This window comes from Stegostoma tigrinum, chromosome 28, assembly GCF_030684315.1.
Source record: "Stegostoma tigrinum isolate sSteTig4 chromosome 28, sSteTig4.hap1, whole genome shotgun sequence".
Classification (NCBI taxonomy): domain Eukaryota; kingdom Metazoa; phylum Chordata; class Chondrichthyes; order Orectolobiformes; family Stegostomatidae; genus Stegostoma; species Stegostoma tigrinum.
This window is the reverse complement of record NC_081381.1, coordinates 30,105,275-30,122,139: the sequence shown is the minus strand read 5'-3', so window position 1 is coordinate 30,122,139 and position 16,865 is coordinate 30,105,275. Positions and strand designations below refer to the sequence as shown.

General features: G+C 41.7%; 1 protein-coding gene across 1 annotated transcript in view; it reads right to left on the bottom strand.

Annotated features, from left to right (window-relative positions):
• Window positions 1-16,033, bottom strand: part of vwa1 (von Willebrand factor A domain containing 1) — a 48,811-nt gene extending 32,778 nt beyond the window's left edge. The window contains exons 1-2 of the mRNA XM_048561488.2: window positions 15,632-16,033; window positions 4,485-5,048 (exon numbers count right to left, since the gene is read on the bottom strand). Coding sequence (XP_048417445.1) covers window positions 4,485-5,048; window positions 15,632-15,737 — 670 coding nt within the window. The 5' untranslated portion in view covers window positions 15,738-16,033. The remainder of the gene's footprint in view (window positions 1-4,484; window positions 5,049-15,631) is intronic.
• Between the last annotated feature and the right edge of the window lie 832 nt (window positions 16,034-16,865).

Genomic DNA, 16,865 nt, shown 5'->3' with positions numbered 1-16,865 from the left:
TATGATTTTTTTAAATTCACAGTATGTGGATGTTGCTGTCTACAGCAGGAATTATGGCCCACTTTTAATTATTTCTGGGAAGATGGTAGTGAGCTGCCTTCTTGAACTTGCTATAGTCCTACAATTACTGTTTACTGTTGTGTGCTGATCTCAGTGCCCAATAATTAAAAGGAGGATACATGGGCTTCACCCAAGCCCTGGGGCCAATGTCTTTGTGCTGTAAACTCATGTGTTGCACTTACTTGTGCTCCATTTTAGAATGGTCCTTTTGTTTCGAATACTCAAAAGATTGGCATAAAATCTGGCCAGATGAGTAAAAGAATTTCATTATTAGGTTTTTTTTTGCTCTGTGAGCAGGGTCAGCACTGGGGAGAATGGTGGAGGCGCAGGAATTAAATATTGAGTGTCTTGACCTAGCTGAAAGCTGAGTAATTAAACCACTACCAAATAACTTTTAGAATCCTTTTAATTTTAAATTATAGTTGGAGTAATCCCCTTTGGAATAACAGCATTTTCTGTTTCAATTCCTTGCCGTGCAATTCAGGAAAACTGGAGATCAGACACAATGAACCGTAGTTAAACATCATTAACAATTAAAGGGAAAGATGTAACTTGCAACTTATAGGCATCTCAAAAGGGGTGATTCCTCTGATGTGAAGTGTTCATATAATCTAAAGGCACTTTGACCTTACTGTTTGATTAAGAAAGAGAGTTAAACAGAGGGAGGTTTCTTTTTAAGTCTTGCCCTCATTTTTGAAGATTCAGTTTTTGCTGATAGGGGAAGGAGACAGTGTCTGACTCACAGGTCAGGGAGACCCAGGAGCACCATGTGAATTCAAGTGCTAAATTCAAACAAACCCCCTTTTGGATGATGCAAGGGCTTTGACCCCAAATGGCAGGAATCACAAAATGCGTGGAATAGACATAAACAGTCTTAAAGGGTGAATATGGATGAAATGACTTTCATTCTTTGATTTTCTCAATCCTCCAACCTTTAGACAATAAAATTAAACATCCAAATAATCAGTGAAAATATTGAACTGACAATTTGCTGTATTGCTTGGTTAACAAACAAGATGATGTAGCATATGTTCTTGCAATGTTAACGGTGGATTGTTGACAATTCCCCAGTGCTTTTTATGAATGATTGGCGAAGTTCCTGAAGCTCAATTACCTCAGCGAGGGTTCTGAGTTCACAATTTGATTGACAGGTTGAAGAGTCTAATAAAAGATTTTGAATGCGGATATTGTAGAATATGCTTATTCTTAAAAGTGCCACAATGCTTGAAATTTAGAAGTTTTGAATGGGCTTTCATAACTAGGGAGTTTGTTTTACTAACAAGCCTGTTTAGCGAGGGCTAACTTAAATTTTTATAACTTTATTCTATTTAATCTCCTCTTGGCTCCTGAGGTCTGTGCATAGTGGATATTGGGTGAGTTGGCATGTGGGTGAAGGAGACCAGGTGTTGAGTGGGGAATATGAGTCAGCAGTGGAACGGCATGGGAGGCATGAGGTCCAATGGGAGGTGCATGGAGTATAAGGGGTGAAGGCTTATAAATGAACTGGATGAGGGCGTAGAAGGATGGGTTAGTAAATTTGCAGATGACACCAAGGTCGGTGGAGTTGTGGATAGTGACAAAGTATGTTGTAGGTTACAGAAAGACATAGATTAGCTGCAGAGCTGGGCTGAGAGGTGGCAAATGGAGTTTAATGCAGACAAGTGTGAGGTGATGCACTTTGGTAGGAGTTACCGGAAGGCAAAGTGCAGGGCTAATGGTAAGATTCTTGGTAGTATAGATGAGCAGAGAGATCTCGGTGTCCATGTACACAGTTCCTTGAAAGTTGCCACCCAGGTTGACAGGGTTGTTAAAAAGGCATACAGTGTTTTAGCTTTTATTAATAGAGGAATTGAGTTCTGGAACCAAGAGGTTATGCTGCAGCTGTACAAAACTCTGGTGCGGCCGCACATGGGGTATTGTGTACAGTTCTAGTCACCACATTATAAGAAGGATATGGAAGCTTTAGAAAGGGTGCAGAGGAGATTTACTAGGATGTTGCCTGGTATGGAGGGAAGGTCTTACGAGGAAAGGCTGAGGGAGTTGAGGCTGTTTTCATTAGAGAGAAGAAGGTTGAGAGGTAACTTAATTGAGACATATAAAATAATCAGAGGATTAGATAGGGTGGATAGGGAGAGCCTTTTTCCTAGGATGGTGATGGCGAGCACGAGGGGGCATAGCTTTAAATTGAGGGGGTGAAAGATATAGGACAGATGTCAGAGGTAGTTTCTTTACTCAGAGAGTAGTAAGGGAATGGAAGTCTTTGCCTGCAACGGTAGTAGATTCGCCAACTTTAAGTAATTTTAGGTCATCATTGGATAAGCATATGGACGTACATGGAATAGTGTAAGTTAGATGGCCTTCAGATTGGTATGACAGGTCGGCACAACATTGAGGGACAAAGGGCCTGTACTGTGCTGTAATGTTCTATGTTCTATGTTCTATGTTCTACAACTAGGACAAAATTCCAGAGACAAGAAGTGGTTTCCTAACAGGCCTGCATTCACATATTGCTGGGGTCCACAGCAGCCAGTGCTCTGCTTCAAGGATCAGCAGGTCTGACCCCATCCCACATCTAAAGTCCTACAGCAAACACAGTGTGTCGGAGCACCTTTTACCAAGGTAGATTTGGTGAATCAGAATATTTTCTTACTTGATTTACTTGTCACAGAAGCCAAACTCCCAACGCAGAGACTCTTGAGCTCTATGCCTCTCTCTCCAATTACGTTGTGAGCTGCTGCAACTTGTCCTGTAAGTCTATGTGAATACAACAGCCTATTTTCCTGTGCATGGCATTACATACTATTGCAGACCAACAGCAAAGAACACGTGCGAAATAAGATCATTGTATTGAAGGTGAATTAACATGCCAGTTATATGTCCTCAAGGCAGTTCAGCTATGTATAAGTTATGAGTCTGTAATTTAGGAATGTAGCTGGCAATTTAAGACCTACTTTCGTACAAAGGACCCTTTAGTACAAAAACTGTAATGGTTAAGAGGTAGCTCATCACCACCATCTGAAGAACAATGAAAGATAGATAATATATGCTGAGTTTATTAGTAATGCCATATCCCTCAACAATCTTTCAAAAGAAAAAGTCACATGGAGCCAACTCTGTCTCATTTAGTGGTTCAGAACAGGAGACATTTAATCCAACAGCAGATCATACAACCCACTAAACTCTGGCCATGAGAAGAACTATTAATTTAAGACAACAAGGTGTAGAGCTGGATGAACACAGCAGACCAAGCAGCCGAGGAGCAGGAAAGCTCATTAATTTAAATGTATTTCAATCAATCATTCTCCATACAACTCATCAAAGATACCAGGGTGAAATCAGTCTTCGAGGTACCTGGTTCCACACAGCAAGTTCTGTGCTTGGTATTTGCTCAGCTCTTGTTTACGCTTTAAAAATATTCCTATGATTTTTGAATATTATTTGGAACACCGGCAATACCAGGGTTAGTCATAACTAGAGTTCTTATCCACATTTTTACTCTTTGCTCCTCAAGCTAATCTGCTCCCATCCTCATCCCTTCCAGTTAACCTATTTCTTCTCTCTCTAAAGAAGCCTTCCTAGTAGCTGTAACTCAAAGATCTGATAACAACATCCTGTGCTGGGGAGATACAGTTTCAACTAATTTAAATGTTATCAAATTATACTATAACGGTATTCAACTTATATTATCTAAAATAGCGCAGCTTACAGAAATATCATCCTAATTCAGATGGTGGAGAAACTGTTTCATTAGAATATTCCTGCAACTTTTCACAGAAATATTTCTCTATAAAGCTGTCTTAAACACATTTGTCTCCTTGAATACTTTAGTGGGCAGTGTTATCCTGAAGTGATCGACATGTGCCCTTTTACCGTGGGCTCCAAACACCTGATAAATGAAGAACTAAATGCCTGCATGATTCATCAGTAAATACACTTCTTCAATTAATGTTTCTAAGCAAATAAAAGCTCCTCATTAATAAGAGATTGTCTGCCAACAGATTCTGTATTTACTGAAGCATCGATAATCTTCATGCCCAGTTACAGCAGCTGTTCCATTTACAGACTTTTACAAAAGCTGCCTGCAACCGCATCAATAGACTGCTGAAGAAATCAAAAAGTCTTGTCTTATACCTGATGCAAAGTATTTCTAACTTTCAATACGAACCTCAAGACAAGCAGGTCATCTCCAACCAACATACAGCATCTAGCACTGAATGCCTGGGATTTTGCTTGCTGTTTATTACAGAACTGCACATGGACAGTCCTAGGAGCTGTTTAATCTCTCATGACAGTCACTGAACTGCGCACATAGGGGACCGAGGAGATTCTGGACCCTTCAGTGACAACGAAGATATAGGGATTGGAGAGAACATACCATAGATGCAAGTGATTGAACAGAAGTAGTGACCAAAGCAGTAATGTACCTAGAATTTCATTACGCAGGTCCTCAGTAATAACATACATATCATCCGGATCCACATAATACAGGTGTCTTTCTGATGGTTCACTAGCTGCTGCCTTCAGTTCAACGTAATTGCCCCTGCCCGTGCTAACAATGAAAATTGTAACTCCAAGGTCCTTGAGGAGCTGGATGGGCTCAGATATATCATCTGATGATGCCCCATCTGTTAGCCATACCAGGACTTTCGGAACATCTGGTCTGGTACCAGCTTTCTGTGTGAACATGGTGTCTTTGACATGGGTCATTGCTTTGCCAGTATTGGTATCACCCAGTTTCTGCTTCATGTTCAGAAGAGCCCACTGGAGAGCAGTGTCCGACATGTATTTGTTAAAAGGAAACTCCACCACTGGGTCATCACTAATGTGCACAAAACTGACTTGCACATCATTGGGTCCTATGGTGAATGGCTTCAGTAAATCAACAACAAACTCTTTCAATTCAGTGAACTCATACGGCAAGATACTTCCAGAACTGTCCATCAAGAAGAGTAGATCTCCTTCTGCATCGTCTACAGAATATTCAGCCCCTGAATAAGGAGGGAAAAAGAATAGATTAAATTAGAATAAAGGCACAGCCATTAACTGAGCTGAAACATTAACTTGTTCTTCTCACTGATATTGTCCAAACTGCTGGATGCTTTCAGCATTTTCTTGGGGATTTTATTGTGGATCAATATTAGCATTGGGACAGTATTAAATTCTATTTAGAAATGTTACAAATGACTTCTGCACTGACATGTCAAGATGTGAGAATGATCCTGAGAATCTTTACGTTCCAAGTCAGAATATATTAAACTGACACTATAGCGGTCAATAGTGAATCCAGTTCGAGGATAGGAGAGGCAATTTTGATGACCTTCCATGCCAAATGGATATTGATGCATTTCTTATGGGTTGATTAGACAACAAAAGCGTTTCTGGCTGCTTCCAACTTCAAACAGGAGTCAAATTCCTTTATTTTAAATTGACTGGAAGCCAAGAAGCTGATTGTTGATTGTCTCCATTGAATTGGATATTGACAGGATATGCTGTCCATCTTCTCTCTCTAATCATCCAACCCATTTAAATAGTCTGCTCAAATGCAATCAACCCTGTGTTGTGCTCAGTAGGAGACAATCATTTACTCATCCAGCATCCTCTCTGTATGAATGAACGTGCTTATCTCAAACTATTATGGTCTGTGAGAACCACAATTCTGTTCATCCTGGCTATTAAGTTTAATTCTCCTATGTGCGTTTAACTGTTTTCATACTGAATTGCAGTAAATAAATAACCTGAATACGTTCAAAGTCTAAATATTCAGTTATTTCAAAATAGTGACCGATAGCTCACTGGCTTTACCTTTGAGTTTTTCTTATGTTTTTATGGCTTTAGTTGAGATTTTGTATGTGATAGCTTTCTGTTAATTATCACATAATTGCTATTAATTCCTACCAAGTATGAAATGGAAAGGAATACTGCACAATCTTTTTTTTCATTAAAATGATTTACTCTTCAAAGCAGAGAATAATAGGCCAAGGAAATGGAATAAGTTAGCACTTGACAGCTTCGGTGAAAGTTCACAGACCTGAAGTGTTAACTCTCTTACTCTCTCTGCAGATGCTGCCAAGACCTGCTGAGCATTTCTGGCATTCTCTGTTCTGGAGGACTCTTGATGCCCTAGACAAATTAAACTCAAATCCATCATTGGTAATAAATGATTACCCAGCCACTCATTTCACTGTTGATTGTTTAGAAGCTGAAGGGAGAATATGATAAGGTGGATTTTGGTACTTTGCAGGCTTAGATTATATCTCATTCTTCTGTGGGGTACCGTGGTACCCTCTCCATCAGTCCTGTTAACTGTCATACTGCACTGCTACAGTCACTGGCTGTAGTTTGGTTCGTTCTCCCCAATTTTAGTCTGACATTTGTAACTGACAGTGTACTAGGGAGGCCTTATATGGCTGAACTTCACAGTCAGAATCAAAGTTTCCAGAGTGCCCTTTAAAAGAAATACAAAACTCACAGCTGCAAATTAATGAAATAAAAGTTAAATCTGGAACAATAAGTAAATGTAGTAGTTAGCATTCCAAGCAAGGACACAGAAACCAGAATCGATAGTAACACAAGCTACTGGTAAGGCTGACTAACAGATACACAAAAGATTTATGTTTGGCCCCAAGCAGTGTGTAAATGCATAAGAAGTGACTCTATTGTGCTTGAAGCACAATAATATGATTCATTCAACTGGAGACAATCTTACTACATACACAGCAGATCAAAGCCAGGCACTCCCAGTACACGCAAGCCACTTAGCACTGCCTTTTGTCTTGTGCCCTTGTCACGCTACAAATCAATAGGTTACAAAAACAGAAATTGGTGAAAAACCCCAGTTCTGAGCAGGGGCACCGGCCCCGAAATGTTAACTCTGATTTTGCTTCACTGATGCTGCCAGACCTGCTGAGCTTTTCCAGCAACTTCTGCTTTTCTTCCTGATTGACAGCATCCGTAGTTCTTTCGGTTTTTAATCAATGGGTTAAAGTCGCTTTCAATAAAAGTTAATGTGTAAAATAATTGCCTTTGCAATACTTGCCTAAAATAAGAAAAAAAGACAATTTACACAATCAGTATCTTTTTTAAAAAAATCAATCCATTAAGACATGTTATAAACACATCTCTGCGGCAGGTGGGACTTGGGGGCAGAACTCTTGTCCCAGAGGCAGGGACATTATCACAAGAATCCTAGTTAACAGTGACAACTACACGCAGTCAGTGACATAATCGCAGCTCAGAGACTGCCGTTGTTATTAATTATTTGTTTATAAAGCCTAAGCATGTTCATACACTTAATGTGCTGGATTAGGAATGCACTCCACGAGAGGTTATGATTTTTTACTTCCTTTCTCATGAAGGTTGTTTTATTTAATTTGTTGAATTTTTGTTTAATTATTTGTGTAGGATATGCAGAACTTTGTATTTCAGATATTCAGCATGAACGTTAAGCGCGTACAGCACCGGTCAGAGGCAGAGTAGAACTCATCTACACTGCCCACAAGTTGATTCTGATAATAATACGATAGTTCTGTTCTTATGCGACCTCCGTTATTGGAAAATCATGCCGTAACCGCGACATTTAAAATGATGGGGGCGGAATCGCATTAAACCAATACAGGTAGGGAAAGTTTGCGTACTACAAGTAGCGTTCCATAATTCTTCAATCGCGTTGAAACCAATTCGCGGTGAAGGAACACGCGTTATATCAGAACGGACTGCATTACACACTCACAGCTCAGGTACAGCAAAGATTAATTCTAGAGTAAAGGTGATGAACACACGAATCAGGACCAGTAGGCTATTCAGCTCCTTGAGCCTTCTCGTCTATTCAATAACATCATGCTGATCTGATTGTAACATGAAAACCCTACTCTTGCCAATTCCCAATAACATTTCACCCCTTGTTCAACAAGACTCTCTCCACCTCTGCCTGAAAAATATTCAAGGACTCTGCTTCACTACCTTTTTCAGGAAGTGAGTTGCAAAAAAAATGCCCAAACTCTGTTTGAAATGAAACAATTCTGAGGGATAGGATTTATGACTATTTGGAAAAGCATAGCGTGATTAAAGGGAGTCAGCATGGCTTTGTGAGGGGCAGGTCATGCCTTACAAATCTTATTGAGTTTTTTGAGGAAGTCACGAAACAGGTTGACGAGGGTCAAGCAGTGGATGTGGTGTACATGGACTTCAGCAAGGCATTTGATAAGGTTCCCCACGGCAGGCTCATTCATAAAGTCAGGAGGTATGGGATACAGGGTGATTTGGCTGTCTGGATTCAGAATTGGTTGGCTGACAGGAGGCAGAGAGTGGTTGTAGATGGTAAGTTTTCTGCCTGGAGGTCAGTGCTGAGTGGTGTCCCACAGGGCTCTGTTCTTGGGCCTCTGCTCTTTGTAGTTTTTATAAATGACTTGGATGAGGAGGTTGAGGGGTGGGTTAGTATGTTTGCTGATGACACAAGGTTGGAGGTGCCGTTGATAGTATCGAGGGCTATTGCAGGCTTCAGCAAGACATCGACAGAATGCAGAGCTGGGCTGAGAAATGGCAGGTAGAGTTCAACCTGGATAAATGTGAAGTGATGCGTTTTGGAAGGTCGAACTTAAATGCTGAATATAGGATTAAAGGCAGGATTCTCAGCAGTGTGGAGGAACAGCGGGATCTTGGTGTTCAAGTGCATAGCTCCCTCTAAGTTGCCACCCAGGTGGATAAGGTTGTTCAGAAAGCATATGGTGTTTTGGCTTTCATTAATGGGGGGATCGAGTTTAAGAGCCGCGAGGTTATGCTGCAGCTCTACAAAACCCTGGTGAGACCACACTTGGAATATTGTGCCCAGTTCTAGTCGCCCTATTATAGGAAAGATGTGGAGGCTTTGGAGACGGTGCAAAGGAGGTTTACCAGGATGCTGCCTGGACTGGAGGGCTTGTCTTATGAGAAGAGGTTGACTGAGCTCGGACTTTTCTCTCTGGAGAGAAGGAGGAAGAGAGGTGACCTGATCGAGGTGTACAAGGTAATGAGAGGCATGGATAGAGTCAATAGCCAGAGACTTTTCCTCAGGGCAGGATTGACTGCCATGAGGGGTCATAGTTTTAAGGTGTTAGGAGGAAGGTATAGAGGAGACGTCAGAGGGAGGCTCTTCACCCAGAGAGTTGTGAGTGCATGGAATAGTTTGCCAGTGGTAGCCGTGGAAGCGGAGTCATTAGTGACATTTAAGCGACTGCTGGACATGCACACGGACAGCAGTGAATTGAGGGGAACGTAGGTTAGGTTATTTTACTTTTGTGTTAGGATTATTCCAAGGCACAACATCGTGGGCCGAAGGGCCTGTACTGTGCTGTACTTTTCTATGTTCTATGTAACCCTAAGTTTTAAAGAGTGATCCCTAATTTTAAAATCTTCCATGAGCAGAAACATCATGTCCACATTTACTCTGCCAAAACCCTTCACGATTTTATGTATTTCAATCAATTTGCTTCTTAGACTTCTAAGTTCCAGTAGTTATAAGCCTAGCCTGTCTAACCTTTCCCCCAAAGGCAGCTCTCCCTTCCAGGTATTAGTCTCGCAAACCTTCTCTGAAATGCAGTTTAATTCCTGCAATAAATAAGCTGGCCTGTACAATGCACTGTACACCAGATATAGTCTCAACAATGCCCTGCACAATTGAAACTTAACTTCTCCACATTTATAATTTAGTTTCCTTCACGATAAATATTAACTTTCTATTAGCTTTGCTAATTATTTCTGGACCTGCATTCTAACCTTTCGTAATTTATGTATAAGGGCTTCCAGAAACACTGCAACTCAGATAACAAGGTGTTGAGCTGGATGAACGCAGCAGGCCAAGCAGCATCAGAGGAGCAGGAAAGCTGAAAGGAGACAGACAGGTCAAAGCGGTGGGGATGGAGCCAGTAAAGGTGAGTGTAGGTGGGGAACCGAAAACCAGACCAGCTTGACACTACTTCCCTAACATTTGCTTCCTCCCACCTATCCCCTCCTCCCATCTCAAGCCCCACCGCCATCTCCTACCTACTAGCCTCATCCCGCCCCCTTGACCTGCTTGTCCTCCCTGGACTGACCTGTCACCTCCCTAATTCCCCTACCTCTTTGAACTGTCTGTCTCCTCTCCACCTATCTTCCCCTTTATCCATCTTCTATCTGCCTCCCCCCCTCTCCCTATTAATTTCAGAACCCCCTTCCCCTCCCCCATTTCTGAAGAAGGGTCTCGACCCGAAACGTCAACCTTCCTGCTCCTCTGATGCTGCTTGCCCTGCTGTGTTCATCCAGCTCTACACCCTGCTATCTCAGATTCTCCAGGATCTGCAGTTCCTATTACCACTGCATCTCAGAGTTCCTTCATTTTAGATAATATGGTTCTTTTTCATTCTCCCTGTCAAACGGATGATTCCAGACATTCCCGCATAATACTCCATTTGCCACATCTTTGTCCACTCACTCAACCAATCAATAAATTTTCGTCAAGTCCTGTCTCCTATCTTCGTGTCCTCAGCAAAATTTTTGAATCATATCTCCTGTCCTTTTATTTATATAAATTACCAGGAGTTGAACTACCAGTACCAATCCCTGTGACACACCACTTATTACATTTTGCCAACCTGAAAAACACCCGTTTTACAGTTAATCTCACTTGCTGTTGGCCAGCTAATCTTTTACGTGTGTCAATATTCATATCCTATCCTTTAGATTTCCCTTTCAGACCCTCCCATTGTAGTACAGAATGAAGTTCTTCCTACCACATCTTAGTAATGTGCTTCAGTTCAACACTCTATCTGTGTGACATTGCTAATATGTGGACATGCTCTAATTTTTAAATGCTGTAATGTTTAAAAATGTATTTCCTATACATTTTGGTCCAAAGTTATAAAATTATTCAGCCCAGCTTAAAACATTCAGTCAAATTAAAATCCTAAACTCTCTTTATAGCAGCATTCTGTTGTTTCTGAAAAATAAAGATTTGCAAGTTTGTTTTCCCTACTAACTTTTCTCAAAGTCAACTCCACATGTTAAACAATCTTTGCCTAAAGAAGAATTTGTCTTTATTCCAAAATTTACATTTTATCAGGTGAAATCTTTGTTGGGTTGATCTTAAAGAGTTTACAGGAAAGGCATACCCACTGTTGTTGACTCCTTCCAGCTCTTTAACACTCCAAGCAATTTGGGTGATTATGTAAAATGAACAATGTTGAATTGGTGGTAATGGGAACTGCAGAAGCTGAACCACTTCACACCCTTTCTAATTTTTGTCTTCTCCTGACTTAACTGGGAAAAGTGAAATGTTGGAGGCTTATAATAGGTCATTAATTCAAACTCATCCACTTTATACCATCATACAAAGTCAAAATACCCCCTGTGAGTTTAAAATAGTATCAGAGATAATGGGAACTGCAGATGCTGGAGATTCCAAGATAACTCTCCATCTTCGGTCCGCCTCCCCCTCTCTCCCTATTTATTCCAGTTCCCTCCCCCCATCCCCCTCTCTGATGAAGGGTCCAGGCCCGAAACGTCAGCTTTTGTGCTCCTGAGATGCTGCTTGGCCTGCTGTGTTCATCCAGCCTCACATTTTATTACCCCCTGTGAGTGTCGAGTCTACTAAGAATCCTACATCATTTTCAGCTCCATTGATAATTACTAAAATACTATCAAGGACTAAATCTGCTACTTAGTTTTTCTTTGTAGTTCAATATTTTTACATGTGAATGAATTAAATTTTATTCACTTCCCTTGAATTGCATCTGTAATTTTTCCAATTGATGATGTATTTTATCCAACTCATTCTGTAATTTCAGGGCAGTCTTCTCCAAATTCACTGCATCTCTTACCTTGGTTCAAATTGAGGATCGGTCATTTTACATTCAGTTTCTGAATTCAGGTCATTTATGTAAATTAAAAATAGCAATAATCTCAACACCAGTCTCTGTCCAAACTAGCATAAATCCTTCCACAAGCACTCATTTTTCTGACTCTTTGGTCAATGATTTATCTAATCCCAGTGTTTATTCTGGATCACCAGCATATCAAGTTTGATTAGCGGCATCTTTGCACAATTACATCCAGTATCTTTTATTAGACAATATAGGGCTTTCCACAGTTGACTTAAGTTGTCCCATCATTGACAAAATTGAGGCTGTATGTCAGGCAGCATCACGTCCTTCTGAATGTTTGTTTACTAAATTATTGTAATGATCAATGTCAAATTCCATTCTGATATCAATCTGTTATTATTTTATTTTGAATTAAGTAGATCTATAGTTGTACCTCTGTTTTCAAATACAGACATTAGGTTACCCTCCTTTCAATTTTCTGCTGCCTCATTACTACCTAGTGTCTCCCTCGTATTGGCTGTTTGTGTTAGATAAATCCCCTTTCTGGTCTTGCACACCCCTCTGAGATAAACAACCATCTATCTTCGAGGACAGATATACTTTGTGCTCTTTTAGCCTGTCTAAAAAGTACAATTTTATTTATTTGAAGTGATAGATTTTGCTTAGACTGTTCCTATTTTGGAAGCACATATTGTCCTATCTGAATAGTTTAAAGGAAGGAGTCAAATATTTATGACTTGTGTTCATGTTCAGTTTCAAACCTATTTACAGATTTTGAAGTTATCAACAACAACTCATGTAAAAATAACATCTCTACCACAGCAAAACATTTCAAAGCACTTCCCTGTCCTCTTACAGATATTTAATTTATATAGAAAATTAGTAAATGAAAAATGTTTAATTTCACTAATGTACCATAAATTTTATCTAGCTTTCCCTTTGTACCTTTGGCTTCTCTGGCACTATCTTTTGGATTTTGCCTAAATAGTAATTCCAGTTTATTTTCCTTTCAAGATTATTTATTGTGCTTGTTCTGGAATTTGTTTATTAATCTATTCAAAGTCACATTGTTTAGCTTGTTGATAACCAGGAATGTAACTAACTTTCATGCTCAGCATTATATCTTTAAAAGGAGTTCCACTTGACCTCTGCTGAAGTGCTGTTTCATGACCTCTCCAAAATTGGTGTGTTAGTTGGTTTCTTCAAATTGAGCCCTTTGATGGTCATTTACAATTCCCTTACCTATGTATTTGACATCATGTTGAACTTGAAAATTCTATACTCACTATTCTACAGCAGGTACAATAACAGCAATGTTTATTTAACAATCAAAATACTGCAGATGCTGGAAATCTCAAATATAATCCAAAAATGCACGCAGCCTATCAGATAGTAACTTCAGGGAGAAAAACAGAGTTGATATTTCAGGTCTGTGAATTTTGAATGGCCACAAACCTGAAATCTACTTTTTTTTCTCTTGAGACCTGACTCTCAACTGTCTAGAGCGTTAACTCCTGTCAAAGTGAGATAAACACTTTGTCTTTAGGTTTCCAGTAATACAGTAGAACAAGAAGCAGATATACACTACATTTACCAATGCAAAACTTGAAGTCAGGGGTAGATGAAAGTATTCAGTTGAAATAAAACTTCCCTGTTCTCACATACCTCTTCCATTTCTTCACTGTACAAATTACCTTGCCTTCTGGAGATGTGTAACAAACTGCTCATGGCAGCTTTAATGAATTTCACTTTTGGGATGCTTGGCCTGAATAATGTCATTAAGAGAATTTCTCCCCTTGACAGAACCATTTCAGATATGACAGCAGCCTATAGGCCAGTTGTGAAGACTGTGTAGATGCACAGGAAATGCCCAGTGCTCTTTGATGAGGGTTTATTGCTTTCTGCAATACATTTCCAATCCAAGTTTATTGCTGGCTTGGTCTACAAACAGGAAATGGGCACTTATTGCTTATAAGGGCACCAGCTAAAAACACACCAAAGTATGTTATCAGTAACAACTTCCCATTGGATTCATGAGCCTTTGTTGTTTTGCTCATGGGGTTGGAGTGGAGTGATCACCAGGGAGTGTGTGTACATTCCAATATATGGGCTTTGTTTTTCAGAAGTGGCTACGCAGCTAGTACCCAGTGTAAAGTCAAGAGACTGTGCGACTTGAGAAAAATCCTTATCTAGCAGGTCTGAGCTAGTTGCTGGACTGTAGTTAAAGGGTCCCGAGTTTTTGAAATTCTGCTGGCAACCACGAAGTGTGATTTAGCATTTTGACCAGGTTATCAATGGAGTCAAAGAGATGTACAGCATGGAAACAGACCCCTCGGTCCAACTCGTCCATGCTGACAGATATCCTAAATTAATCTAGTCCCATTTGCCAGCATCTCAGCCCTGTCCACAAGGAATCAGTTTGGCAGGAAATTCAAAAAATTCCGGTGTCTGCGACACAGAATCATGCTCCATCTCGGGAGGGAACTGTCCCCTTCCCGGTAAAACCGACTGGTGGCAGAAAAAGGATGGACTACATTTCTACCGTGCAGATCCTGCAAACCAGCCGGTGGTGGGGGTCAGCGAAATGATATGGGTCAGAAAAACATCAGGTTAAGTGGATCGAGGTGCTACATGGTTCGAGATAATCTGACACCAAGCAGTTTAGCGGGTCTCTGATGTCCATCAAGGTTCACCCAATTTAAAAGTGCTGCCTTTGAATGTGAAAAGGTTTATTTCGCCCCAAGTGCATACTCAACATGGGCCAGGTCAACGTCTGGCACACATGCTGTTCCTTGCAGTGCCTGCTGGATGCCACCCACTTCTCTGAAGTGGCACCAAAGTCTCCTCTGACCCAGGGAGAGGAAAGCACAGAGTGAGAGACAGCAAATCAGGCAGCCCGGGAGGGGGGGGGGGCGGTGGGGGAAGATTGCGATATCAAACAACTCCCTTCCCCATATCCCTCTCTGCATGACTCCCTCCTTCCCTTCAACATCTCTCCCCCTCCTCCCCTCCCCTGCCCTCTCATCCCACCACCCTCCTCCCCATCTCCCCTTCCCAAGTCACCCTCCCCTCCACATTTCCCCCTAACCCTTCCATCCTCATCTCCCTTCCCTTTCCCAAAACCCTCCTTCCCCACGGCCCCTTCCAGCGGGGAAAAGGGAGAAACAGCTGAAATTTTGTTCTCTGAACTTTGCAGCAGCGAGTGCGGGGAGAGTCCGGCTCCTTTAACCGAGAAAGTCATCAATCTCCCCCTCTGCTGGCTACCAACCGGGCGGTGTATCTGAACGGAATCAGAGCCCGGGGGAGAAAGAGAGAGAAAATCCTCGCCAGGTGTTGTGAAACTCTGAACCATCCACGCTTCACAAAATAATCAAGTTATCTTTCACAATCCGCCTATTCTGGGTCAGGAGAACGAAATTTCAAGTGTAGATCACTTTCCTCATTCCGCCCCCACCCTGGACCAGGATGAAGGCTGGGGTTCACTCTCATTCTAAGGGCTCTCTAAGCCAGCCTTGGAGGGGGAATAACTCCCCACCTCCCCGCCCCCGTCTGAGGAGCTGACCATAAATGACATCAATCCCATTCTAGCTGCCCAAACCCACCAATACACACACTGCACTTTTATAAATTGAGAAACTTGAGATATTACTGAGATTTGTCTTCAGCTTCTAAAGTAGAACTTCTTCCTTAAATGACTAGATTTGAACCAGCAACCTTCCCCCAGCTGCGCCCTGGCTCACCTGTGCATAGGAAGATCCAACCGGCCAGCAGGAGGGACTGCACACTGGTGCCCCGGAGTGTGAGCATGGCGGCTTGCAGCTCCGGACTCTGTCTCTCTCTGCTCATATTCCAACCAGCGACACAGCGGCGCTGGAGTCTCCGAGGGACCGTGCAAACCTCCCGGGGCACATTTCAAAGTGGAGACGGCTTCCCGTGCCGCTGTGCCGGCGAGTGGAGCTGTTTCCGCCCTGTGCACTCGGACCAAGAGTTAGAGCTGGAGCAGAGGGAGAGAGCTCTGCAGTGCACCCTCTCTACATTTGTTTTACGTTGAACTCGAGATACAGCGTCACCGCGAACCTGGCACGGTGCCTGCCTGCAAAAGAGAGACACAACTTAAAAGCTTTGAACAAATCCAAAGTTAAAGCACCTCATCATCCGCAGAAATGAAAGCTAAGGTCTCCCAAAGCCCAACGCCCTCACTTCCTTACACCTTCAATAACCTCCCAATCACAATCAGAAAAAGAGCAGGTCAATTGGTCCCTCGTTCTATTCCACCAGGTTCATCTACGAAAGCTTGTGTTTTCAAATAAACCTGTTGGACTGTAACCTGGTGTCAAGTGATTTCCGACCTTGTCCACCCCAGTCCAACACCAGTTCCTCCACATCATTGATTACTGTATCACCAGATAAGCAATCTTATTGTGGCTTCCACCGTCATACTTCCTCCTGTTTAGCCCTGATAAGTCCTGGACTCCTTTGTTGGCTAAGAATCTACCTACTTCTGCCTTACAAATATTTAATGATCCCCTACCCCACCTGTACCCTTCTCAGGGGAAGAAAAAGACCCTCAGAGAGAGCTAACATTTTTTGCATCTCTGTCTTAAATGGAATGCTTCTTATTATTAGACTATGTCCCAAGTTCTAGTCCATGCCATGAGGAGGAATGTCCTCTCAGCATCTATTCTGTCCAATTCCCTCAGAATCTTACATGTTTCACCTAGGTTGTTTTGTATTCTTCTAAACTCCAATGGATCAAGGTTCCAGCTGCCCTTGCCTTTCCCCACAAGACACCGTCCTCCCGCATCCTGGAATCAGAGGAGTGAATCTTTCAGTCCATTTGCCGTTTATTGGTTGGTGCAGGTGCCCAAACAATTAAGCAGGTAGTTACATAGGTCAAAATGGCCTTAGTATGGAGAGTGCAACAACTCTCAAATTTAGTGTAATGTAACAGCTGTGGAAATATGTATGAGTGAG